This window comes from Eurytemora carolleeae, unplaced genomic scaffold (genome assembly GCF_000591075.1).
Source record: "Eurytemora carolleeae unplaced genomic scaffold, Eaff_2.0 scaffold110, whole genome shotgun sequence".
Lineage (NCBI taxonomy): Eukaryota > Metazoa > Arthropoda > Copepoda > Calanoida > Temoridae > Eurytemora > Eurytemora carolleeae.
In genome coordinates, this window is record NW_019396070.1 from 42,439 (window position 1) to 69,118 (window position 26,680).

At 33.8% G+C, this 26,680-nt stretch overlaps 2 protein-coding genes and 1 long non-coding RNA gene across 3 annotated transcripts in view; all 3 read right to left on the reverse strand.

The window, feature by feature from the left end:
* Positions 1-4,043: 4,043 nt before the first annotated feature.
* On the reverse strand, positions 4,044-6,084 carry LOC111711985 (uncharacterized). Its single transcript, XR_002767361.1, has 2 exons — positions 5,940-6,084; positions 4,044-4,560 (listed from the first exon to the last, which is right to left on the reverse strand). It is a non-coding gene; the product is annotated as an uncharacterized LOC111711985 (long non-coding RNA).
* Positions 6,085-7,562: 1,478 nt separating this feature from the next.
* The window catches only part of LOC111711931 (ATP-binding cassette sub-family G member 8), a gene marked incomplete in the record, with an annotated part of 21,283 nt that continues 2,165 nt past the window's right edge, over positions 7,563-26,680 (reverse strand). The window contains 13 exon segments of the mRNA XM_023486416.1: positions 7,563-7,718; positions 7,919-8,237; positions 9,251-9,434; positions 10,192-10,309; positions 11,389-11,520; positions 12,569-12,857; positions 13,654-13,747; positions 15,269-15,471; positions 16,095-16,251; positions 17,208-17,308; positions 20,874-20,956; positions 21,302-21,343; positions 23,143-23,346. Of these exon segments, the coding sequence (XP_023342184.1) occupies positions 7,590-7,718; positions 7,919-8,237; positions 9,251-9,434; positions 10,192-10,309; positions 11,389-11,520; positions 12,569-12,857; positions 13,654-13,747; positions 15,269-15,471; positions 16,095-16,251; positions 17,208-17,308; positions 20,874-20,956; positions 21,302-21,343; positions 23,143-23,346 (2,055 nt within the window).
* LOC111712083 (uncharacterized protein aq_1188-like) lies at positions 25,121-26,043 on the reverse strand. Its single transcript, XM_023486604.1, has 2 exons — positions 26,021-26,043; positions 25,121-25,709 (listed from the first exon to the last, which is right to left on the reverse strand). Exons 1-2 carry the CDS (start codon positions 26,041-26,043, stop codon positions 25,121-25,123), a joined length of 612 nt encoding a protein of 203 aa, XP_023342372.1.

Below are 26,680 nucleotides of genomic sequence, written 5' to 3' on the forward strand. Positions count from 1 at the left end.
ATTCTTGCGAATATCCCCACTCCATGATTTCCTTCTCCGACCAGAAACTATTCCCCGGAAGGAGTAAAAGGAATAATTGTTTGAACCTGTCTCTTCAATCAATCAATCCTAACAATGGTGGACGATTTATGGTTAAAAGAATATTTCTTTTGTTCGATGACTTACCAACACTCAGAGTATTGAAATAATAGCATTCAATTCTAGATATAATCCTCTCAGCTAAACAAAATCCAAAATTAAAAATTCTTAAAAATGTAGGATAAAAGTTAAAAATTAAATCAAAAATTCATATTTGGTTTATTTTTGTAAATTCTGGTTCCTGATGGTTTCCATGGTTCCCCTAGTTTCTCTTGGTTCCGCCTGATTCCTTCTTATTCCTTCTAGTTTCTCCTGGTTCCTCCAAGATTCTTTTGGTTCCTCATGGTTCCTTCTGAATCCTCCTAGTTTCCCTGGTTCCACCTAGTTTCTCTTGGTTCTTTCTAGTTCCACCTGGTTCCTCCTAGTTTCTCTTGGTTCTTTATTGTACCCCTTGGTTTCTCCTAGTTTTTCTTGGGTCTTTCTAGTACCCCCTGGTTCCTTTTAGTTTTTTTATGGTTCCTCCTCGTTTCTCCTGGTTCCTCCTAGTTTCTTCTAGTTCCATCTAGTTTCTCCTGGTTCCTCCTAGTTTCTTCTAGTTCCTCTTTGTTCCCCCTGGTTTCTCCTAGTTCCCCATGGGTCTACATAGTTTCTCTTAGTTCTTTATAGTTCCCCAAGGTTCCTCCTAGTTCCTCCTGTTTCCTCCTAGTTTCTCCTGAATCTTTTTGGTTCCCCTGGTTCCTCCTTTTTTCTCCTGGTTCTTTCTAGTTCCCCCTGAGTCCTTCTTAGTTTCTCCTGGTTCTTTCTTGTTTCCCCTGGTTCCTCCTAGTTTCCCCTGGTTCTTTCTAGTTCCCCCTGATTCCTCCCAGTTCATCCTGGTTCCTCCTAGTTTCTCTTGGTTCTTTCTAGTTTCCCCTGGTTCCTCCTAGTTACTCTTTTTTCTTTCTAGTTCCCCCTGGTTCTTCTCAGTTCATCCTAATTCTTCCTGGTTTCTCCTAGTTCTTTCTAGTTTCCCCTGGTTCCTCCTAATTTCTCCTGGTTCTTTCTAGTTCCCACTGGTTCCTTCTATTCCTCCTGGTTCCTCCTAGTTTCTCTTGGAGCTTTCTAGTTTCCGCTGGTTCCTCCCACTTTATCCTGGTTCCTCCTAGTTCCTCGTGGTTCCTCCTAGTTTCTCTTGGTGCTTTCTAGTTTCCTCAGGTTTCTCCCACTTCATCTTGGTTCCTCCTAGTTCCTCCTGGTTCCTCCTAGTTTCTCTTGTGCGTTCAAGTTTCCCCAGGTTCCTCCCACTTCATCCTGGTTCCTCCTAGTTTCTTTTGGTGCTTTCTAGTTTTCCCTGGTTTCTCGTAGTTCTTTCTGGTTCCCCTTGGTTTCTAGCTCTTCTATTTGAAAACCGTGACAGTTCCATTTATAGAGGTCTATAATACCTGTATTTGTCTGTGTAACTAGCATTAAAGTGATAGAAATAGTGCTATAAAGCTTGTATTTACTACGGATAATGTCGGATACTTTAGCTATATTTATACATTTTGCCAGATTTACTTTATCGGAAACATGCAAGTCGGAACCTTGAATAACCAGGAGAAATTTAAAGAACAGTACGGAACCTTGAAGATTCAGGAGTTGCATAGAGAACAGTAAGGAACCTTGAAGATTCTGGAGTAGTATAGAGAACAGTATGGAACCTTGAAGAACCAGGAGAAATATAGAGAACAGTAAGGAACCTTGAAGAACCAGGAGAAATATAAAGAATAGTAAGAAACCTTTAAGAACCAGGAGAAATATAGAGAACAGTAAGGAAACTTGAAGAACCAGGAGAAATATAGAGAACAGAAAGGAACCTTGAAGAACCAGGAAAAATATAGAGAACAGTAAGGAACCTTGAAGATCCAGGAGTAGTATAGAAAACAGTAAGGAACCTTGAAGAACCAGGAGAAATATAAATTATAGTAAGGAACCTTGAAGAACCAGTAGACATATAGAGAACAGTAAGGAACCTTGAAGAACCAGGAGAAATATAAAACAGTAAGAAGCTAGGTGGGAGGAACCAGGATAAATCAGGAGGAACTAAACCAGAAAGAAGGAGAGGAATTAACCAGAAGGAAGGAGAGGAAATATAGCAGAAGAAAGAAGAGGAACTAAAAAGGAAGGAAGAAGAGGAACTAAACCAGAAGGAAGAAGAGGAACTAAAAAGGAAGGAAGAAGAGGATCTAAACCAGAAGGAAGGAGAGGAACTAAATCAAAAGGAAGAAGAGGAACTAAACCAGAAGGAAGGAGAGGAACTAAACCAGAAGGAAGGAGAGGAACTTAACCAGAAGGAAGGAGAGGAACTAAACCAGAAGGAAGGAGAGGAATTAATCAGAAGGAAGGAGAGGAAAGGAAATATAGCAGAAGAAAGAAGAGGAACTAAAAAGGAAGAAGAGCAACTAAAAAGGAAGGAAGGAAGCGGAAATAATGCAAAAGGAAGGAGGAGAAAGAAAGCAGAAGAGGGGAACTGAACCAGAATCAAACCTTGACAATTTCAAATATTCTTTCTCAAGGTCAAACGTCAGTCAAGAACAAATGTTGTATTTCCAGAGTTTGTTTTCAAAATTCAATTCAACTTTTGTAAACTAGTAAACTAGAAAACTAGTAAACTAGTAAACTAGTAAACTAGTAAACTAGTAAAATAGTAAACTAGTAAACTAGTAAACAAGATTTAAAGAGTAAAGATGGTTACTTTTTCTATTGTTTACAAATTAAAGTATCTAGACGTTCTAAGATCGCGATGGTCTCATTTTTATCTGGACCCCTGTAGTAAACAGTAGAAATAATGAACGAAAATAATTGATAAACCGGAAAAGTAAAAAAAACACAATATGGCAGAAAAGTTAAGAAAAGTTTGTTTACAATTTGTTTACGAATAGATTGTTTTGGAACATCTGACACTAAATCAATGAAAGATTTTTATATCAAGTTTTCTTTCTTTTTGAATATCTGGTAAGACCTAAACACCTAAACCTTAACCTGAACCTGGGTATCCAGAGTATCCCTAAACCTAAACCTATCTCTGAGTATCCCTGCATCTAAACTTATCTCTGAGCATCCCAAACCCTGAACCTATATCTTTAAGTATACCTGAACCTTAACCTATCTTTGAGTATCCCTGAACCTGAACCTATCTTTAAGTATCCCTGAACCTGAAACTATCTCAGAGTATCCCTGAACCTGAACCCGAACCTATCTCTAAGTATCCCTAAACCTGAACCTATCTCTAAGTATCCCTAAACCTGAACCAGAACCTATCTCTATGTATCCCTTAACCTTAACCTATCTCTGAGTATCCCTCAATCTGAACCAGAACCTTTTTCTATGTATCCCTGAACCTGAACCCGAACCTATCTCTAAGTATCCCTGAACCTGAACCTATCTCTGAGTATCCCTGAACTACAACCAGAACCTATCTCTAAGTATCCCTGAACCTGAACCTATATCTGAGTATCCCTGAACCTGAACCCGAACCTATATCTAAGTATCTCTGAACCTGAACCTATCTCTGAGTATCCCTGAACCAGAACCCGAACCTATCTCTGAGTATCCCTGAACCTGAACCCGAACCTATCTCTGAGTATACCTGAACTATCTTTAAGTATCTCTGAGCCTACTCCAGGAGAAATGAAAATAAACAAGGTTGAATTGAGGAACTAACGGAGAACTAAAACTAAACCAAGGTTGGTTTACTGTCTTCTCACTGTCTATCTACTCCTCTCCCTATCTCTCTCAATACATGAAAACTTTCATAGATTTATATTTAGAAAATTCAAATTTAAGGAAGAGTATTATTTTGATTATTATTTTAAAAACTTTGTTATAACTTTTAAACAACTTCAGTTGAACACAATTTATCAGAATTTCACCCAATTCCATAGATAGTTTAAATTTTGTTATCAAATACAACAAATAGTTTATTTCATTAAAAAAATTTTAAATCTTTTTTTTACAAAACTAAAATTTACAAATGTCCAATGTAAATTTGGTCTCTATTGTACAGGGTACAATGCACAATTACAGTACAGCTCACTGTACACAATATCATACATACTGTACACCGAGTAGTACAAAAATATACATTTATCTAAAAGCGAGTATAATTATCAAGTAAAGCACTTTATATTCTATAGTAGAGTTATGGAAGAGGTTTTTTTTGCTGGTTGTTTAAATAGAAAAATTACAAATGAGAAAATAATTATGCCTAAGGATGCGATCAGACAGATCGCTACGGAAAGTATTAGAGGAGAGGTAGAGTTAAGAGAACTCAACCCTGTCAAGGTTGAAATCGGATGATGGAAGTACTGTAAAGCTTGTGCTCCGGTAGGGAGTCCGCATGCTATCTGTTTGATGATCCCGGAGTCGGTTATCATAGGGTTGTTGTGGCAGTAGAAGGTTGAGATCGGAGTAAAATCTCCGGAGAGGAGGGGATCCATCACCCAATACTGGAGGGAAATATACCTGCAAAATATAAAAGATAAAATCTAAGATAACAGGGGGCCGGGAGGACATGCATTAAATTCAATACTCTAGAAAAAACGCCATTTATAATTTTTATTATTGCGATAAAAAAAATATTTTTAAAACTTTGTCAAAATTTCACGAAAGCAAATAACTACCCTGTTAGAATAGTATAATTATGGCATTTTTTTCCTGAAAAGTTTTTACAATTCTTTTAATGTTGATAATACATTAGATATATTTTCCATATTAGTGCAACTGGGAGAAAAATTGACATTTACTTGTAACTTGATATTGTTGATATAGAATATAGAAGGATATGGCCATTATACATTATATCCTGGTCAGGGAATAGGAATAAAGGGAAAGGAAATGGCGCTGGTCTGGCATGAGAAAGCCAGTCGCACTGCTTTACAGACCAGTACGGTAAACTTACACACACTCTTCTGGTACAGACACACAACATGACTACAGTCAAGGAAATTGCAGAACAATGTCGTCAATTATAATTAAGTAGTTTATTGTAAACTTTAATCCAATTATATTCTTTGCATGAAAATTTGGCTTATAGTTTTGACTTAAATATGTAAATAATATATTACATGCATATTAAACCTATTTTTAAGTAAACAATTAACAATGCACAAATGTACTCTCCTGGACTGTACAAATACCGAGATTCTTACGTACTGTATACACCTACAGTACACACATTTGGTACGGTAAACCTTACACACACTCTTTTGGTACAGACACACACATGACGTTTCCGCCCCCTGACCCCTGACCCTGCCTAGGAGGATACTATTGAAGGAACTTTATACCCCGGCTGGGAGGATATTGTTATTAGAACTTTATACCCCTGCTAAGAGGATATTGTTGACATAGAATATAGGAGGATACCGTTGAATGACTTTATACCCCGGCTAGGAGGATATTGTTGAAGAAACTTTATAACCCGGCTTGGAGGATATTGTTGACATAGAATATAGGAGGATACCGTTGAATGACTTTATACCCTGCTAGGAGGATATTGTTATTAGAACTTTATACCCCTGCTAAGAGGATATTGTTGACATAGAATATAGGAGGATACCGTTGAATGACTTTATACCCCGCTAGGAGGATATTGTTGAAGAAACTTTATAACCCAGCTTGGAGGATATTGTTATTAGAACTTTATACCCCTGCTAAGAGGATATTGTTGACATAGAATATAGGAGGATACCGTTGAATGACTTTATACCCCGCTAAGAGGATATTGTTGAAGAAACTTTATAACCCAGCTTGGAGGATATTGTTAATAGAACTTTATACCCCGACTAGGAGGATATTACTGAAATAGAACTTTATACCCCGGCTAGAAGGATATTAACTACCTGATCCATGTACACCAAGGAGGTATATCCTCTGTATGTATAGAGAAACCTGCTACTAAACTAGTACAGGTGGAGAGGATACCAACCAGACCTATCCCTACTGTTCTAGAACTAGTCAGGAGACAGGATATTAGAACTAGATTCTTTAAACTCCTGAATCAGAGAAATCTTTGGTTTTCGGGCTCCATCGGGTGCATAGCCCCAATTAGGAAGAAAAAAATGTTTATTCCCCCCTATGTAAAAATTCCTGAATTCGCCCTGAGCAGATTTATAAATAGACATCGTACAGAGATACCCATAAAACTTTGGAATAAATGTAGTACTTGTTCTTTCTTTTTAATTAAGAAACGTCCAAAAGAGTTTTGTATTTTAAAAGTGTTGCAAATGAAATATATTTTTAAATGTTCGAAAGAAATTGAGTTTTTGCCACAAATTTAAATTTTCTGATCCCTATATCTTCGCAACCTGATGGTGTAAACCTTTGAAATTTCAAACTTAGATTATTTGATCTAACACAATTTATACTTTAAAATATCTAAGGTCTACGATACTGGGTTGCAAAGATATTAGGACTAGAAAATCAGAGTTTGTGGCAGATACTCAATTATTTGTTAGTATGAGTATCATATCAGTATTTATAAATTTTCGATTTCTCAATTTTTTTATGTGTAGATTTATTTCAGTAATATATTGTTAATCGAATCTATTCTTTAACCTCAGTAAAGTTTATAAAAAGAAATTCTAAAAAAAGTTTAGCTTTTGAAGTCAACATCAACAAAAAGAAAACCTGCAGCATTGCTTATTTTTGAATTCAGTTACGTAAAAAAGAAAAAAAAATTATACAGAAAACTTTAATATTCTATCTATATCTTTGCAACCCGATGTTGTAGACCTTCGATATTTCAAAGTGTGAATTCTGTTAGATCAAAATGTCTGAGTTTGAAATTTCTAAGGTTTACAGTTACACTATCAGGTTGTAAAGTGTAATTAAAAAATTTGGTTTTGTTCCTTTGAAGAAAACTAGAAAAGATAATTATTTCATTTTATCTTTATAATCACTGCCCCCCCCCCTCTCAGCTCTGACTTTTATATGAAATACTTGGAATATTCTAAATAACTGAAGAAAAGAGTGGTATAGAGTGCTAGGTTGAATAATAAAATTCCCTGCCATTCTTCCTTCTTTCTTCCTTTATTATTTAAGAATTCTTTTCTCCCCGAACCATTCAACTCAAGTCTAGTTTCTTATGTATTAAATACTATTCTTTTATAAACAAATATTTAATATTTTTCCTCAAATATCTTCTTTTATCTTTTCATTTTCTCAATTCAGAAAAGAAAGTCAGACACGGCCAGCCATAGTACATTTGAATTTCCGCTCGGGGTCAACCATTCCGGTCCCAGTTTGTATTGTACCTTGCTATATGGACAGGACTAGCCGGTGCAACAAGGTTGACGCGGTCAGACTTTATGCTTCATATACTTTTACTAAAGAGGCAGAGGTGCGTGTAGAAGCTTTTTAATGTTTATGTAATTGTAAACAATAGATAATTTTATTTAAAAATAAAAATTTACTTTTCTAAGAATTGAATAATTATAATAAAGGGCAGTTATTGAGTTTAATTTTTAAAGGTTTACAAAACGTAGAATAAACTACGTACCTATATATAGATAGAATGAGTTGAGATCAGGAATACTGGGATAGTGTATACCAGTGAGAAGGTAGGAGGGTATACTGTACAACAGGAATATACCTCCAACAGCTGGTATACTGTACATACTCTGAAAACAGCAACAATGTACATTGTACATAGTTTCTACATTCATGTTGAATTACATTTTTTAAAATTGAAATTAAAAAAGTACATTTACAACCTTAGGAATTATAGTAATTCTTAAGATAAAATATCATAATTGCAGTCTTAAAAAGTTTAAACTTTTGAAATTGCGGAATCAATGCATTTAAAATTTCTCAGCTTTACCTTAGTAATCAAATACGCAAACTTTGAGTATAGTTTATCCTGTAGATCCCTGTGAACAGGTTCCTGCCCCGCCCATATATCCGTAGCGAGGTGGAGCAGGGTCGGCCACACCCCCACCACCAGCATCACGTGATGGAATCCAACCCTGTCGGCGATATTGTACTGTTCAAACTCCGGCTCCTTCTGCCACGTGTCATCCCAGAAGCGCCATCTTGTTCCAACAAATACTCCGCCAAGACAAACTGACATTATACCGGACACCAGGAGGATTTTAACCCAACTGATTACGTTGAACGGATACATGTAAATTAAAGCTCGTCTAAAATAAAGAACTTATGTTAAAAATCATCTTTAATTAATTGTTAGATTTTTAAAAGTATTTTCAGAACTGGCTTAGAAATTATCCATTTTTTTATTCTCAAACTAAAATTTCTAATCCATATATCTTTACAACCAGATTGTGTCAACCTTTGATATTTCAGGCTTAGATTATTTGATCTAACAGAAGTCATAGTTTACAATATTAAAGTATATGGTATTAGATATAGGGATTAAAAAATCAGAGTTTGTGGCAAAGACTCAATTCCTTTCAATTGTTATAAGCTGACAAAAAATTGAATGGCATTACAGGAAATGCAAACATAGCTATAAGTGATCCTTCAGTTAATTAGAGTTAAAAGCCCGTTCATAATGGTACTGCACTATGTAACAATGAGGAAGATATTGTCGTTTTTTAACTTAAACTTCGAGTTGAATTCTGACATCTTTATTGTCTCTGTAGCATAAATCAACAACCATAATTGAAAAAATTAATTTTCCGAGAGAAAAGATGAATATCTCGTGTTTCCTTACGTTTTTACAGACCCTTTAAATTCATCTTTTTATATGTACTCCGTTTACAGACCCTTTAAATTCATCTTTTTATATGTACTCCGTTTACAGAGCCTTTAAATTCATCTTTTTATATGTACTCCGTTTACAGGCCCTTTAAATTTATCTTTTTATATGTACTCCGTTTACAGAGTACAGACCCTTTAAATTCATCTTTTTATATGTACTCCGTTTACAGGCCCTTTAAATTCATCTTTTTATATGTACTCCGTTTACAGAGTACAGACCCTTTAAATTCAACTTTTTTTATGTACTCCGTTTACAGGCCCTTTAAATTAATCTTTTTATATTTACTCCGTTTACAGACCCTTTAAATTAATCTTTTTATATTTACTCCGTTTACAGAGTACAGACCCTTTAAATTCATCTTTTTATATGTACTCCGTCCCTTTAAATTTATCTTTTTATATGTACTCCGTTTCCGATATAAAACATACTTACATCCATAAACCAAATATCTGCATGAACAAATTAGCTTTTCTGATCTTAGGTGGCAGCATGCCGGGGGGTCCAGGGTCGGAGAGAGGTTGCGCTTTTCTTCGATAGGTGGCTCCCAGCGTGTCAATACGCTGACTGGACTCCAGCATTGCTTCAGGAGAGAGGTCGTCTTTAGTCACCAAATCAACTGAAATATACGTTTTTATTAGATCAAGTGGTTCCCAAAAGAATTTGGAATTTCAAAAATGACTTTTTTTCATATAATTAAACACACACGTTGCTGTCTAAAACTTGTGAGTTGCTTAAAATCCAAGAGAATTTTCCAGAAAATTCTAGGCTCAAATCAAGCCCAAATCATACGTCCCACTGGTCCTGCACATCAAATTAGATTGCATCAATAGGTTTAAATTACGATTTGGGGGACAAATCAGAAAATTTAAGAAGAATGAATCATTTGGAAAAATTTGATTTTGTTAATAGAATTTTTTTGCAGAAAATGATAGATTTTTCAAGTATTATGTGCGTATTTTGGCGTTTAAGATTGGATCTGCGCTATATTCATGCAATGATCGATAGTCATAGATGACGAAAACCCCATGGAGAAAAGAAACTTAGATTGCTGGGGTCGTTCGTTGTGTACTGTTTATAACCCCTTCAGTCCTCATACGGTAACAGTAAATTCCAAATTATACGAATCTAACATTATACATTATACACTTGTAAATAGCGTAATCGTTTTTCTACTCCAAAAGTTTGTAAAAATACAGAGTTACTGAAACTCCGGTTAATTTGAAGTACCCTTCCAACTTTTATACAGCTATAGAGCAAGTACTGTACATATAACAGACTGTACAGACGGCATGCGGGGGCGGTACACCAAATGAACAATCTCTTACTGTGATTGTTGTGGTTTGACTTAAAATATAAAAGAAAGAAGAACTTACGGTAGTAATCAGATGGGTTCTTGTAAGCTGGACAGGGATATTCTATAAATGCAAAATAAGCTAACATCTCTCGCCGTTTTCCAAAATACATGAGTTTCCCGCTGGATATGAGTACAACCTAAACAAAAATATTATTAAACACAATTTTTTTATTTATAAAATTTATCTTTTTCTACTTATAGAGTGCGAGAGACGCGATTGACAACATTCAATCTGAACCAATGCAAGCAATGGTCTTTATTCTTACTTAAAATTTAAACTTTTTAACCATGCGTATATTGGTCTTTATTGGTCTTTAATGCATGAACTAAAGTTTTCAGAAAATGATTATACCGATCCAAATTTTGAGGGGCACATTACATGAGTATGACCCAAGGGAAGGTTTGGACCGTTAGAGTTGAACAATTTGAAAATGCAACAATTCAAATAGAAAATTCCGCAAAAAGGAACTGATTTTTTTTGCCAAAAACTCTGATTTTTAATCCCTATATTTATGCAACCCGATATTTCAAATTAAAGATTCTATTAGGTCAAGTGGTCTTAGTTTTAAATATCAAAGGTTTCAAAGATATAAAAATTAGAAAATTTGAGTTTGTGGCAAAGACTCAGTTCCTCGGAGAATGATTAAAAAATGCAACTTTCAGAGCAACAGTTAAAAACAAACATTATTTATAGGACAATTGGGACAATTGGGACCATTGGGGTACGAAGCGGCCTAAAACTTAGTAATTTATAGAAACCTATTAATGTGTTTTTAAATTTAGATAAAAAATATAAATCCTTGGAGATCTCCCATTTTAGATGAATCAAACGTCATCCTTACAATAAAGTTTAAAACCATTTAAGTCACAAGTTTTCTAATTTCTTTTTTAAATTTTGAATTGAGACATTAATCAAGCTCTGAGTCTCAAATACATGGATTTAATGATTCAGATATTTTGATTTTTTTAACTTAATAATCTACGCCCACAGAGGTTTAACTTCTATTGATTCTAATATCTATGAGAATGAAATTCTTTTATAAAGAGCTGGTTTTAACCCATCCGGCCTCCTGCATAAATAAGTGTTTATATTAGCGGGGTTCAATGTTGCCTCCTGCATAATTAAGTGTTTATATTAGCGGGGTTCAATGTTGCAAACCAAAAAAAAACATATTTCTTTATAAAGGAATGATACTTTTGATAATGTTATTTTCACCTTACTAATCATTGTAAATATCTCGTATGTGGGAGGATGTATTGTAAGAATAACTATTCTTCCCCTTGCAGCCCACTGTCGCAGATATTCAACCAGGAAGAAGGTGTCGAAAATATCCATTCCTCTTGTCGGCTAAACATTCAAATCATTAAATATGGAGGGACAAAGTACGACAAATTTAGTCTACTGAATTAAAATTTTAATACAAACTTCATTATTTCGGTTGATTTCGTTATTATTTAGCAGTTCAAACGTTATTTAAAATCTAAAAGTTTTGTTTAATATTTATAATATTTAAAGTAAAATTAATGCATAATTATGTTAACGAAAAAAGGCCCCCAAGATCAAACGACGATTTAAAACTCTTCATTTCTTGTTGTGTGACTTTAAATGGACCGTTCACTTATTTGGGTAATTTCCTGGTAGACTAATTAGATATTCATTGGTATTAAGCTTAGTTTTCAAAGATATCTATGACCGGAGAAAAAGCCGAGTTATCGCTTGGAATTCCAACGCAAAGGTATGATACCTTTGCATAACACTATTTAAACATTTTTTCAGAAACAACAGCCCGATAACATTTAAAATTATCATATTTAAATGATAAACCGACTTTTTATAGCCCCCAGTTGTCTAAGTAAGACTAATACCAAAGAATAGCTAATATGCTTATTTACTTTACCATCAAATTACCCAAATAAGTGAACGGTCCCTTTAAACGTAATTTTATTGGACCCTCAATCAATGTCAGATTGGTAACGGTACCCTTAAAGGCTTTGTATGATCAAATTTGAATTAGATATGACAGCTTTTGGTTTTGAAAACGGTTTTTTTCATTTGTGGTTTCTCTGCAAAAGTGACTTGCGCATTTCATGCTTCAGAAACGATGGAAAAAATATCAGAATTAACAATGTTTAAGCCGGGAAATTATGTGATTAATCCAATTGAGGTTTCAAGGTTACCGTTGTCTCCATATAAAGTTTATATCATTTAAATATGCAGCACCTGCATAGTTTACAGATTGTAAAGTGTATACACGGCCAGAATAAAGTGAAATAATGAAGATATTATTTAGAAAAGTTTCAAAAACTATTTCAAGATTCATTGGTTTGTAAACAGTAGATCGATTTTAGGTCGTCTTTATGTTTCATTCTGTTGACCACTGTAAGGGTTGGATTACCTGATCTAATATAACTATATCTGTATCCAGGAGAAGATGGCATGCAACGTTTAACCTCTGTTTCTCAGAGACCGTGAGGTCAGCAACCCTGGTATGTTTGACCTGACTCAACCCTAGATCTTCTATCAGAGCATTTATACGACCCTTAGTATCCCGTCCTCTTGTCAGGGTTCCAGGTTCACGGAGAAAGGAGTGGAAGAGCAGGGTTTGACGGACGGACATATCCGGAGTAAATTCTATGTTTTGTTCTACAAGGGCAACTCTGTCTTCTAGACGCTCCGGAGTACATCTTAATATAATATAAGGTTTGGGTATTTTTAGCTTAAAGGAACTGTCAACGTAATTTCAAGCAACCCACGATTTGTAGAGTTACATATCTAATTCACAACAGTGCCATTTAACAGATTAAGGATGTCAAAGTTATCCTTTTATCCGAGAAACGCTTTTAATTGTTGATTATTTCCATTGAAAAAGAAATTGAGTTTTTGCAACAAATCCCAATTTTCTAATACCTATATATCTACAACCAAATTATGTAAACCTTTGACATTTAAAACTTTGATTGTTTGATATAACAGAAGTCAAAATTTGAAATATCTAAGGTCTACAACATTGGGTTGTTAAGATATAGGGATTTAAAAAATCAGCATTTGTGACAAAGACAAAGTTTACAGTGTACAAAATTTTTCCGGTCAGATTCTCACAACTCTTATACTGTGTGTTGATTAGGACATGCAACTTTATAATGGAGTGGCACTTAAAATATGTATACAGTCCCTTTAAGAAGAAATTTCATCTCAATCTGTCTATCATTCCTACCTTTATCTTAATCTTTCTATACTTCTATCTTTATCTTTCTATCCTTCTATCATATATCAATTTTATTTCTAATTCTTATCAATGANGATTTAAAGAGTAATACTAAAATTCTAATTCATCTTTTAAACTAAATTTGAATAATTTAAAAATTTAAACTTATATTAGTTCAATTTAAAAAAGTTATCTGAAAGAGTTTAATTTTTAAATCCAAGATTATCAATTTACAATGTTTTTAAAAATTCTATTTTCCCAAAGAGTTTCCTTACATGATTCCGTTGAGCACTATGTCGGCTCGGAGCTTGCTTCCCCATTTCTGGTGTCTGTTTGCTATTATTCTACACAATTCTGATCCATCCTCACCTAAACACCAAATTTATAAAATATATATTTCTGGTGTCTGTTAGCCATAATCCTAAAGGAATTGAGTTTTTGCCACAAACTCAAACTCTATAATCCCTGTATCTTAGCAACCCAATGGTTAAGACCTTTGATATTTCAAACTATGAATGCTGTTAGATTAAGTAATCTACGTATGACATATCATAGACAATTACACTATCAGGTTGTAAAGATATAGGGATTACAAAATTTGAGTTTGTGGCAAAAACTCAATTCCTTTTATGTAGATCTAGAAAATTTAAATACTATAATCTTTAGACTAATCTACAAATTTCTGTTTATGTCTGATATATGAGAACCCAAAATACACCTGTTATCCTTAAACCTTTGTTTACAAACAAAAAAGGTATTTTTTGTTCCGGGAGGAATGTAACAAACTCCGGAGTATTTACAATGGACTTTGTTCCTACTCCTCTCAGAACTTCATTTTACAGATTATGTAAATCTTGGGTTCCTTGTGAATCTTTATTGGGTATTCAGGATAAGGACAAAACGAGAAAAAATAGTTTTTTTGGCTACGACAATTTTTTTGTTATTTATCAACAGTATCAAAATCTGATCTAAATCTGTTGTGTAAAGCTGAATTCTGATATAAGAATGTAGTTTCTGTTGACTCTTTGACTGTCAAGATTTGTCATTCTGTTCTCTTGGTTTACTTAAAAGTATGAGACACAAGCTATATAATTATGGAACCTAAGTTACATAAGTATGGGACACAATTGCTANGTATGAAACTAAATTACAGAATTTTCTTAAATATTTTCCCAGAAATTACTTTTATTATTCACCGGTAGGACTAAACTTAGTATTTACATACTTTTCATACTTAATATTTATGTTAAAGGGATTGTAAGCGTAATTTTACGTGACCCTCCACTGCAAAGATGACAATTCCCTTAATTTGATCAAAAATGTGGAAGATATCGTCGTTTTCTGACTATATTTAACTTTTTTAATGTCTCCAGTCTTTCTTACAAGCAAGAAATGCGCAAGTCACAAATCAAAATAAACAGTTTTCAAAAACAAAAACACGGAAAGAGAGATATCATGCTTGATCAAACAAAGTTTAATGGGTATTGTTGTAAATCGGTCTTTGCCATCTTTTCATGGAGGGTCACTTGAAATTACGCTTACAGCCCCTTTAAGTTAAATATCTAGACCCCAGGGGGTAGAAACATGTTTTGTTTCAATGTTCAATGTACGTACCTGAAGAAATACATATGAATTATTATATATTGTATAGATAATAAGTTATTATATAAACATACCAAATGTTAAAACTAAATTATATCTTATCAGGAATTTCTTTGTCATATTCTAATTATATTTTCGTTTATTTTTACACCGAGGAGTCAATGAGCATGAAATAGAAATCAGATCATAATTGTCGTATTTCTACATTTGTTAGTTATATCAAACTAATAATTTATCATAATTTAAAAATAATTTGGATAATCAAACATTTAAAAGTACATTACTTACTTTTAGTTGCTAGTACAGCTACTATTTCTCCTCCTCTGGCTTCTATATTAATATTATCCAGTACCCTGGTATCCCCCCTGGTATAGGATAGGTTTCTAAGTTGGAGATGAGGATATTTAAATCCTTCAACATCAGATAGCTGGGCCATACTTCCATACACGTCGCGAGGGAAGAAGGATTCGTTTAGTAACGGAGCATCATTCCTTAATCAAACAAAATATTATTAATACAAGCACATGTGTTGAAATATTATTAATACAAGCACATGTGTTGAAATATTATTAATACAAGCACATGTGTTGAAATATTATTAATACAAGCACATGTGTTGAAATATTATTAATAGAAGCACATGTGTTGAAATATTATTAATACAAGCACATGTGTTGAAATATTATTAATACAAGCACATGTGTTGAAATATCATTAATACAAGCACATGTGTTGATTAATACAAGCACATGTGTTGAAATATTATTAATACAAGCACATGTGTTGAAATGTTGGGAAAATTCCTGAGTAACTTTTTAACAATGGTTTAACTTTCAAAGTAACTTTTTCACAAGAGTTAATTTTTAAATTAACATATCTATTAACAAGAGTTAACTTTCAAAGTAACTTATTCACAAGAGTTAATTTTTAAATTAACATATCTAAAAGATGATATGATTCTATATATGAGTCTATGATTATTGATTACCAAATGTTTATTACTTGTAAATTACAAAATACTTTGTTTGAAAAATAACAAATGATGACCAATGATCGAATTTTGAAATAGTAAATTGAAAAAAAAAATCTTTAAAAATTACAAAAAAAATCTTACTTGTAGGATAGTGCTCCAGGTCCGTTGACTCTTGATGCAATTGATAATTGTGATCTAGCTCTTTCCTGGGTAAACCTTGCTTCCTCTTCTGGGTAGTATTCAAGACGGGATCTTCCTCTTTCATCCTCAACCAGACCCTGGTTTAGATATCCACGACCTATACAAAGTAAACCTGGAGTTTCATACGGGTAAGGTTACTAAATACCTTAAAGGTCTTTAGGTTGGACTTTTGGAAATATTTTTGGACTTTTAACATTGTGGGTTTCTTGAACTGCAGGTTTCCTACATTGTGGTTTCCTTGCACTACAGGTTTCCTACATTGTGGTTTCCTTGCACTACAGGTTTCCTACATTGAAGTTTCCTTGCACTACAGATTTCCTACATTGTGGTTTCCATGAACTACAGGTTTCCTACATTGTGGTTTCCATAAACTTTAAGTTACCTACATTGTGGTTTCCTCGAACTACAGATTTCCTAGATTGTTGCTTCCTAGAACTTTAGGTTTACTACATTGCAGTTTCTGTTAGCCATGGTTTTTATACTTTGTGATTCCCTTGAGTTATGGGTTTCCTACCTTGTGGTTCCCAGTTCCCTTTAGTTACAGGTTTCCTACCTTCAGAATTCCATGAGACACAGGTTTCCTTCGTTAGGGGTTTTTGAGGTAAAGGTTTCCTACCGTTTGGTTTCCTTGAGTTCTTGGTTTCCTACCTGATGGTATCCTAGAGCTCCGGGTTTCCTATCTTGCTGTTTCCCCGATCTCAGGGTTACCTACCTTGTGGTTTCCTAGAGCTAAGAGTTTCCTACCTTGTGGTTTCCTAGAGCTCCGGGTTTCCTACCTGATGGTTTCCTTGAGCTCCGGATTTCCTACCTGATGGTTTCCTTGAGCTCCGGGTTTCCTACCTTATGGTTTACTTGAGCTCCGGGTTTCCTACCTTGTTGTTTCCCTGAGCTCCGGGTTTCCTACTTGATGGTTTACTTGAGCTTCGGGTTTCCTACCTTGTTCTTTCCCTGAGCTCCGGGTTTCCTTCCTTGAGCGACGGTTTTCCTATCTTGTGGTTCCCTAGAACTAAGGGTTTCCTAACTTGTGGTTACCTAGAGCTAAGGTTTTCCTACCTTGTGGTTTCCTAGAGCTCCGGGTTTCCTGTTGATCATAGTAAACATCTGATCCCAAAAGGTTTGCTTCACTTGCACTCTTCACCCTGCCATCTCGAACCCTAAAACCAAAAGGCGTCAAATACTAAGAATTAACACTTGATCCCTCACACCGTGTGTTACCAGATGACCAAAGAATTAAACATTTTTATTCGAATTTAATTGCAAAGTTGGAGCCCTCGGCACAGTTTAATAGACCACAAGGATGAGTTAGGGATGGTTCTAGTCACGTGATATTTTAAATAATTGCTTTATAGTTCGTGCTAAGACAAATATAATACTGTTAATAACGGATTTTAGCTATTAAACTGGACCTAGTACAAGAAGAAGGGGGGGGGGGTGTATACCGTGCATACTGTGTTTGTAGATGATAAATCGTCCTGTTTTCTAGTAATTCATCAAAATCTTGGATATTTCAAGAATTATCTTCGCACGATTATTTTGTGAGAATTTCTGTTCTGTCCATGACGAAAAGTCCGGATGTGTCCGAACTGAGTTTAATAAACATCTCCGTGTATACTGGAGAGAACAGGAGAACAGGAAGTGTGAGATATCTCCGGGTATACTAGAGAGAACAAGAGAACGAGAAGAATCCATTATCTCCATGTATACTAAGAGAACAGGATAAAAGGGGTATCATATATCTCTGGGTATACTTGAGAGAACAGGAGAACAGGGAGTATCATATATCTCTGGGTATACTTGAGAGAACAGGAAAACAGGGAGTATTATATATCTCTGGGTATAATTGAGAAAACTGGAGAACAGGGAGTATCATATATCTCTGGGTATACTGGGCACATAGATTCAGCCTCCTTATAAACAGTCTCATCAATTTTTAAGACAGGGCTGACTTTGAAGTGTCGCAACGCCCTAAGCTTAAATTTTACCGCTCTAACTCACTTATGCTTTTCTGTAGCCCTTTACATGTACATTTTAGCACTGTAAAGCACTTGTTGTTAGATGTGGTTTTTTAGAAGTTATTGGCAAAATTCTTAACGATTTTTGCTTGAGAGCGTGAGACCATTAAATCGCAGTGTGGGGAGTACTAGCATAGTTTCAAATATCTCCATGTAAACTTGGGAGTAGTGGTAGTATCAAATATATATCTCCAGGTATACTGAGAGAACAGGAGTACTGATAGTATCTCCCATGGCAAACTGGGGAGTACTGATAGTATATCCTGGTATACTGGTTGAGTTCTGATAGTATCTCTTAGTAAACTGGGAAGTACTGATAGTATCTCCTGGAATATTGGGGAGTACTGATAGTATCTCCTGGTATATTGGGGAGTACAGTTAGTATCTCTAGGTATATTGGGAAGTACTGATAGTATCTTCTAGTAAACTGGGAAGTACTGATAGTATCTCCTGGTAAATTGGGGAGTACTGATAGTATCTCCTGGTAAACTGGGAAGTACTGATAGTATCTCCTGGTAAACTGGGAAGTACTGATAGTATCTCCTGGTAAATTGGGGAGTGCTGATAGTATTTCCTAGTAAACTGGGAAGTACTGATAGTATCTCCTGGTAAATTGGGGAGTACTGATAGCATCTCCTGGTAAACTGGGAAGTACTAATAGTATCTCCTGGTAAATTGGGGAGTGCTGATAGTATCTCCTAGTAAACTGGGAAGTACTGATAGTATCTCCTGGTAAATTGGGGAGTGCTGATAGTATCTCCCATGGTTAACTGGGGAGTACTGATAGTATCTTTCATGGTATACTGGGGAGTACTGTTAGTATCTCCTGGTATATTGGGGAGTACTGGTGGTAGTAACTACAGGTATTTTGGGGAGTACTGGTTGAATCTCCTGGTATATTGGGTAGTACTGATAGTATCTCATGGTATACTGGGGAGTACTGATAGTATCTCCTGGTATATTGGGGAGTACTGATAGTATCTCCTGGTATACTGGGGAGTACTAATAGTATCTCCAGGTATATTTGGGAGTACTGGTATCATCTCCAGGTGTACTTGTATGATTTCTAATCTGTCTTGAACCAATATCTATCCGTCCAATTATAAAACCAGGGTTAGAGGAGAAACCCTGACAATATTTACAGAAGGATGGTAGCATTATAAAACAGTATTTGAACAAAATTTAGGAAAAATAAGAAAACCCCGGTCTATGTTGTCTATAGATATAAAATATTAAAGAATACAAATATGCAAATAGTTATGACCGTCACACAGTTATAAATAGAAAGGATGTTTATATATATATATATATATTTATATATATATCATGAATATAAATACATGTATCTACGTAGATTCCGAGATAAGGATTCACCGTTAAGAAGCCTAGGTTAGTATATATCTGACCCAACTGTACTTTAAACATAATTTTCTCCAAGATTAAAACCGATTATAATGTCTTTTCTTCCTTTAAAGGCAGGGCCATAAGTCTGATGATAAGTGAATCTGGGGAAGGATACCGGGAATATATTAAAGATTTATAAAAATTGAAACTAGAAGAAAATAAAAAAAATTTAAAATCTATAAGCTATGTAATTTAAGGGTTAACTTCCTAAATATAAAAAACCATAAAACTTCTTAAAACATTTCTTTGTTTTGGATTGTGCAAGTTATAAATTGCAAATTCATTTTTTAATTTACTAAAACTATAGGCTAACGAGATGACCCTAGCATATGGTTAGCCAATATCTTAGTCTGAGTAAGTGTAGAGTTTAGTGTACGAGCGCCACACGTCCGGGCCGAGCGTCGGAGTTAAGACAAACTACTTTTTTGCATATTTTAACTTTGAAAGAATGGAGAATAAAGTACATGATTTTATTCTTAATTGAACAAATCTTTTAAAAAACGGGAAGTGGAAAATGTTCAGAAAGGGGAGGAGGGGCTGACGAACCAAACATTGGGAATTCCATTAGTAAGGTGTGATAATAAATATCTTACTAGTAATATTAACCAATCTTGAAACAAGCAGTCCAGAATTGTAAATATAAATTTTGTCAATCACGGTTCAGGATTTATTCTACATATTTATTCACTGGATGGGAAACACCTTGTTTATCCAGGTCTAATTGTATAGACTCTGCACGCACGTATACTCGGATACTACTATACTACTATGATCCGTCCCGACACCAACTCTCCAGGCAGAGTCTGGAGTGCGCGCAACCCTGCAGAGTGTGGATTGACCATTTTTCATTTATCTCAGGATATCTTTAGCTTAAAGATAAAGAGTTCTTTTTGCTTCCTTACTCTTATGCACTATTCATGGTTGGAATAACATATAATTGGATCATCCTCATTATTTCTTATTGATCTTTGCATCCTTACTCTTTATTTCATCCTTACTCTTCCTTTACATCCTTACTCTTCCTTTTCATCCTTACTCTTCCTTTACATCCTTACTCTTTATTTCATCCTTACTCTTTCATTTCATCCTTACTCTTCCTTTTCATCCTTACTCTTCTTTTTAATCTTTACTTTTATCTTTCATCCTTTACCTTCTTTTTTCATTCTTACTTTTTGTCATCCTTATTATTTTCTTTCATACTTACTCTTTCTTTTCATTCTTAGTCTTCTTTTCCATCCCTAGTCTCCTTTTTCATCCTTACTCTTTTCTTCCGGAATATTTTTTCATATATTTATTAACTTACCCTTTATATCTCCTGCTCTCTACAGGCCGGTTTAGAACATCTTCACTCCGTGCAGCTCTTAGTCCCTGACCTCTGTATCCAACCTAAATACAGGACTACTGTATATCTCACAAAATCCTGATCCATCTTTTTTTTTAAATTTTCATTACTTTGACAAGGGATGTCAATTATATTTAATAACCAGCATCATAATAAATTATAAAATATGACATTTTCTCGTCAAAATCAATATCTATATAGATATAAATTAAAATATAGTTAGAATTATGACTGAAGGCGTGATCCGTACTAAATCAAATTAATCTACCACCATCATGATTAGTATTATTAAATAATTTAACTTTTTCCACATATTAGAATTGTAATAAATAACAAAAATATGATGGAACATTTAGGGGGGGGCATAGGCAAATATAGATAAAACTGACCTCTTCATCAGTTGAATCATATCCAGAGGAGTTATCCGGTCCCTGTAATTAGATTATTCAGTATTAAAGAGATTTTACTGAAACTAAATATTAATTTGACAAACTTACGCTGCCGCAGCATTTATAAAAACAGATTTTACAGCGAAGATTAGGATTTGGGGGACAAATCAGAAAATTTAAGAAGAAGAAATGATTTTGAAAAATTTAATACGGCAAATAGGAATTTTTTTGCAGAAAATGCTAGATTTTTCGAGTACTTTGTGCGTATTTTGGCGTTAAAGATTGGAGATAATCTAAAATGATTTGGGACGCTCTGTAGTCCCAATACGGATTAGATTAACCACCTGCTCATAGTGTTTTTAGTAAAGGTTAAAAATATCATTATTTAAATCATGATACTATACAGGGTTATCCGCAAAAGGTCAAACTTTTTTAATGGATTTTATTTGATGCCCCTTAGTTTGGGTCTTCTGCATGCAGGTAAAAAAGTGCATAGCTGCAAACTTAAACGATTATATAAATTAAACAAAATACAATCTTTTTAAAATTTGCAGTTGTCTTTGGAGTCTTATCTTTTGTGGGTAACACGGTATTCAGTTAGATTGAAGAACTAACGCCGCGTATATTAAAGACAAATATTAAGTTGTCATAATATGGACACTCTGTATCTTATATCTGATATAGAAACTGATATTAACAATTTTCTCTCTAATTAATCAGGGTCTAATTAAACCAAAGCTAAAAACTGAATCAACTCCCCAATTAATTTCCAATTAACCTCTAACAAGTAAAATCAAATTACTGCTAGAATAAAAAAGGATTAAAAGTCGTCTTTATCCAACTAATAATTATGAAAAGGGTTAAAAGTCATAACATTTGATGTTGTCTCTGCAAACTACAGATTACACAGATAAGATAAGTAAACGAATTTTTGTTCATAAACCTGAGAACGAACCAATTTTCACTCTTGGACCTTATACGCAATTTTTTGGGGGTGCATCTAGGGTTAATTTGGGGGTTCATCTAGGGTTGTTTTTTTCTGTTTCGTTTTCTGTTTCGTTTTCTGTTTTGTTTTCTGTTTCGTTTTCTGTTTCGGTTTCTGTTTCGGTTTCTGTTTCGTTTTCTGTTTCGTTTCCTGTTTTGTTTCCTGTTTTGTTTCCTGTTTGGTTTTCTGTTTAGGTTTCTGTTTGGTTTTCTGTTTCGTTTTCTGTTTCGTTTTTCGCATATATTTGCTCTTAGTGTCAAATTTGTAAGATAAGCAACATTTTATACTAAACAATTTTAAGACTTTTTGAACTTCTTAGATTTTTATGGAACCTTTTCTAAAGTCCTCAAAAACAAACCAAAAGTTTAAAAGTTGTCTTACAGTTTAAAAAAGATTTTATCTTTAGTCCTCTAATCTGTACTAAATCATCACGTTTTTCGAAACTTCTATCTTGGATGATAATTTGTTAAGAAATAAGAAAACTCTATAAAAATGTTGAGCAAAAAACATATTCATAAAAAAATCAAAAAATAATTATAAAAAATCTAATTCATCGATAAAAAATTTGTTTCAAAAAATAAAACTAATTTTTGTTTATTGCGATTAATCAGAAAATAAATATATGTTTTATATTTGATTAAATATTGAAGATAACGCAGCTTTAGTTAGTTTGTCATTTTGAAGGAAGTAAATCTCAAAGCACTCCGCCCTATAATGGGAGACAAAGGCTTTAAAATAATGTAGCGCTCAATAAAAACAAATGAAGGGATTTAATAAAAGAAAAAAAAACATTTTCCTAATTTATTGGAAAAATCTTTAAACGCTCGAGAAAAAATTAAGAGAAAAAAATTCCTACCTGCTCGCCTTTCCCTGGGGGTAGTACTCTAGGTAAACCAAATTTGAGGTAGGTAAACATATTCGTTCCTAGCTCCGACCTTGGACCATACTTAGGATTGTTTAGGATGGATTGCATCGTGGACTCTCTAAGCTGGAAGTTCCCATAGGGTGGAGCAGACTTGTCTGTCCCCAGGGCGGAGTCAGTAAAATCACTGTTTAAATTCTGAAAAAATTTAATCCGATATTATTTTATGAAAACTAAAACTGCACGTGATACTTAAAGGGATTATCGTCGAAAATTCTCTTTAGGAGGCTTAAAGAGGGGCATGTCCCATTTACTATGGTGCCCTTGAAATCTAAATCTGATCAATAATGTGGAAGGTAAGTCATTTATTTGCCTTTAAAAGTGTTTAATTATGACAATTTCTCAACTGTTTCTGAAGCATGAAATGCACAAGTCCTTTGCAGAGAAAACACATATAAAAAACAGCTTTCAAAAAAATTAAACATGGAGTTCTAATTCATACATGAACATGCTAAGCTTTTAAGGATACCGTTGTAAATTGGACATGCCATTCTATCTAGTTACGAGACAGTGTCTTTAAATAACCACTGAGAATCTTAAAAAAATCTTAACCATTCCAAAAAAGATGCGAATGAAAATGCTAAAATAAACATAAAAAATTGAAGAAAGAAAATACAGAAAAACTTTGGTTAATAAGAGAGAGGATAAACTATTGAATATAGAAATCATAATAAAAATACAAATAGTATGAAGATAAAACTATATTTAACCTGTCTGTATATTGACATAGCATGGAGATAAAACTATACTTAACCTGTCTGTATATTGACCATGCATGGAGATAAAACTATATTTAATCTGTCTGTATATTGACCATGCATGAAGATAAAACTATATTTAACCTGTCTGTATATTGACCTAGCATGGAGATAAAACTATATTTAACCTGTCTGTATATTGACCTAGNTCTGTGTTAAAGATGCTCTAAACCTCACAAAGTAATTAAAAAGGTGTTAGTTCCACATTATTTATGTAAAAAATTATTTTTATTTGTGTACAATAAACCTAGTTCCAGAGCTGTGTTATACGTGTTTAAACAAAGCTTCTCATATCCTCGAGAACGATTTCAAGCCCCTTCATTTAAAAAAAGTACATGAAATTTATTTATGAGTTATTATAAATAATAAATAATAACTCTTGGCCGCAGCGCTCGGCCCCTAGCCTGTCCTATGCGCGGCGCTCGGCCAAGAAGTGTGGCCGCAGCGCTCTACCCCCTAAACTGTCCTAACCTAAATTTAAATGTAAAAATTGTTACTAGAAAAGGGGCGCGGAGCACCCTGAACACCAAGTTAAAATAAAATATTGATTAAATCTAACCGAACCTATCCCACTAATTCTAAGATAAATCCATATATATTCTAAGTCTGAACTATATGTAATTTGTAACTGTAGTTTTGGCAAGTTGTTCATTAAAGTTAGACATTTGGTAAATATATTATCTTTGAAAATCATCCTTTTACTTGGTTTTAAATTCAAGGATATTATTTTTTAATTTTAACCATGCAAATATGATTTTAATCAATTACGAGACAAAAGTTTTTGAAAGATAAACAGAGATAAGTTTATCTCAAGTTCATTGTTTCTGCTTAACCCTTGACAAAAGCAATATAAGTATAAGTTAGCAGGAAGGAATATGGTTTAAAGATAAAAATAAAACAATATAATTAAACTAAAACAAGACAAATAAACTGGAACGAAGAGCCTTGAAATCTAAACGGTTGACTTGATGCAACTTTACAAAATTCAGAAAATAGAAATAGATCATTAATAATTATATAATATTAAATAATTTGGCAGGAGAGATGTTTTCTCGTGTGTTAAATACTGTTTATACATGGTGGAACTAGTCCTTCATAATAACCTTGAGTGTCAATAGGGACTTTTAACTCGTGAAATCAATAAAAAATGGAATTTAGAGAAAAACTTGAACTAGGAAGATAAGAACTAGGAAGAGAAGAACTAGGAAGAGAAGAACTAGGAAGAGAAGAATTAGGAAGAGAAGAACTATGAAGAGAAGAACTAGAAAGAGAAGAACTAGGAAGAGAAGAACTAGGAAGAGAAGAACTAGGAAGAGAAGAACTAGGAAAATAAGAACTAGGAAGAGAAGAAATAGGAAGAGAAGAACTAGGAAGAGAAGAACTAGGAAGAAAAGAACTAGGAAGAGAAGAACATGGAAGATAAGAACTAGGAAGAGAAGAATTAGGAAGAGAAGAATTAGGAAGAGAAGAACTGGGAAGAGAAGAACTAGGAAGAGAAGAACTAGGAAGAGAAGAACTAGGAAGATAAGAACTAGGAAGAGAAGAACTAGGAAGAGAAGGACTAGGAAGAGAAGAACTAGGAAGAGAAAAACTAGGAAGAGAAGAACTAGGAGGGGAAGAACTAAGAAGAGAAGAACCAGGAAGAGAAGAACTAGGAAGAGAAGGACTAGGAAGAGAAGGACTAGGAAGAGAACAACTAAGAAGAGAACAACTAGGAAGAGAAGATGGAGGTTCAGATTATTTCTAAATTAATGAGATCAATAAGAAGATAATTCTTTATGATATTTTCATAAAGAAACTGAGTAAGTTTATTATCTTAGTGACTTTAAACTGCTTTCCTCCCTCCCCTCCATACACCCAGCCAGTGCCCCTTAAACTATCATCCTCTCCCCCCTCTCATTTATTAACTCTGTTCCCTCCCTTCAACCCGTGCATTTGAATATATCGGGTGGGGCGCTTTATAGCGTCCTTCAAAGTATGCGCACTTAGCTTTGGACATTACATGCTTTCATTCATTCATTCATTCATTCATTCATTCATCCTTACACCTATACGTAGCAAACATTGATTTATTCATTTATTCTTTCATTGATATATATTCATCTTTCCATTTATTAATGTATTCATTAATCCTTTCATTGATATATTTATTTATCCTTTCATTGATATATTCACCTATACTTTTATAAATATATTCATTCATCCTTTCATTGATACATATTCATCCTTTCATTGATATATTCATTTATCCTTTCATTGATATATTCATATATCCTTTCATTGATATATTCATCTATCCTTTCATTGATATATTCACCTATACTTTTATTAATGTATTCATTCATCCTTTCATTAATAAATTAATTAATCCTTTTATTAATATATTCATTTATCCTTTTATCAATGTATTCATTCATCCTTTCATTGATATATTCATACTTTTATTAATATATTTATCTATCCTTTCATTGATATTTTCACCTATCCTTTCATTGATAGTCATTCATGATTCATCCTTCTTACTTTTTTCTTTTATCCAAAATGTATTCATATGATTATTCTTTCAATATTTATTCTTAGAAAATGTATTTTACGATTTCCAGAAGACAAAAATTTATCTTTTCTTTTTTATTAACTGATTCCAAAATTTTCTTTAAAAAAGCCAAATTTAAAAAAGCTTTTCATCATTATTACGTTCCCAACCGAACCTATCC

Excerpts from the sequence above, each read along its gene's own strand:
- LOC111712083 (XM_023486604.1), bottom strand. The coding sequence starts at position 26,043 with ATGAATAAATCAATGTTTGCTAC. Across the intron at positions 25,710-26,020 it reads AATAAATCAATGTTTGCTAC|AAATAATCTGAACCTCCATC; the intron begins GTATAGGTGTAA and ends TCATTAATTTAG.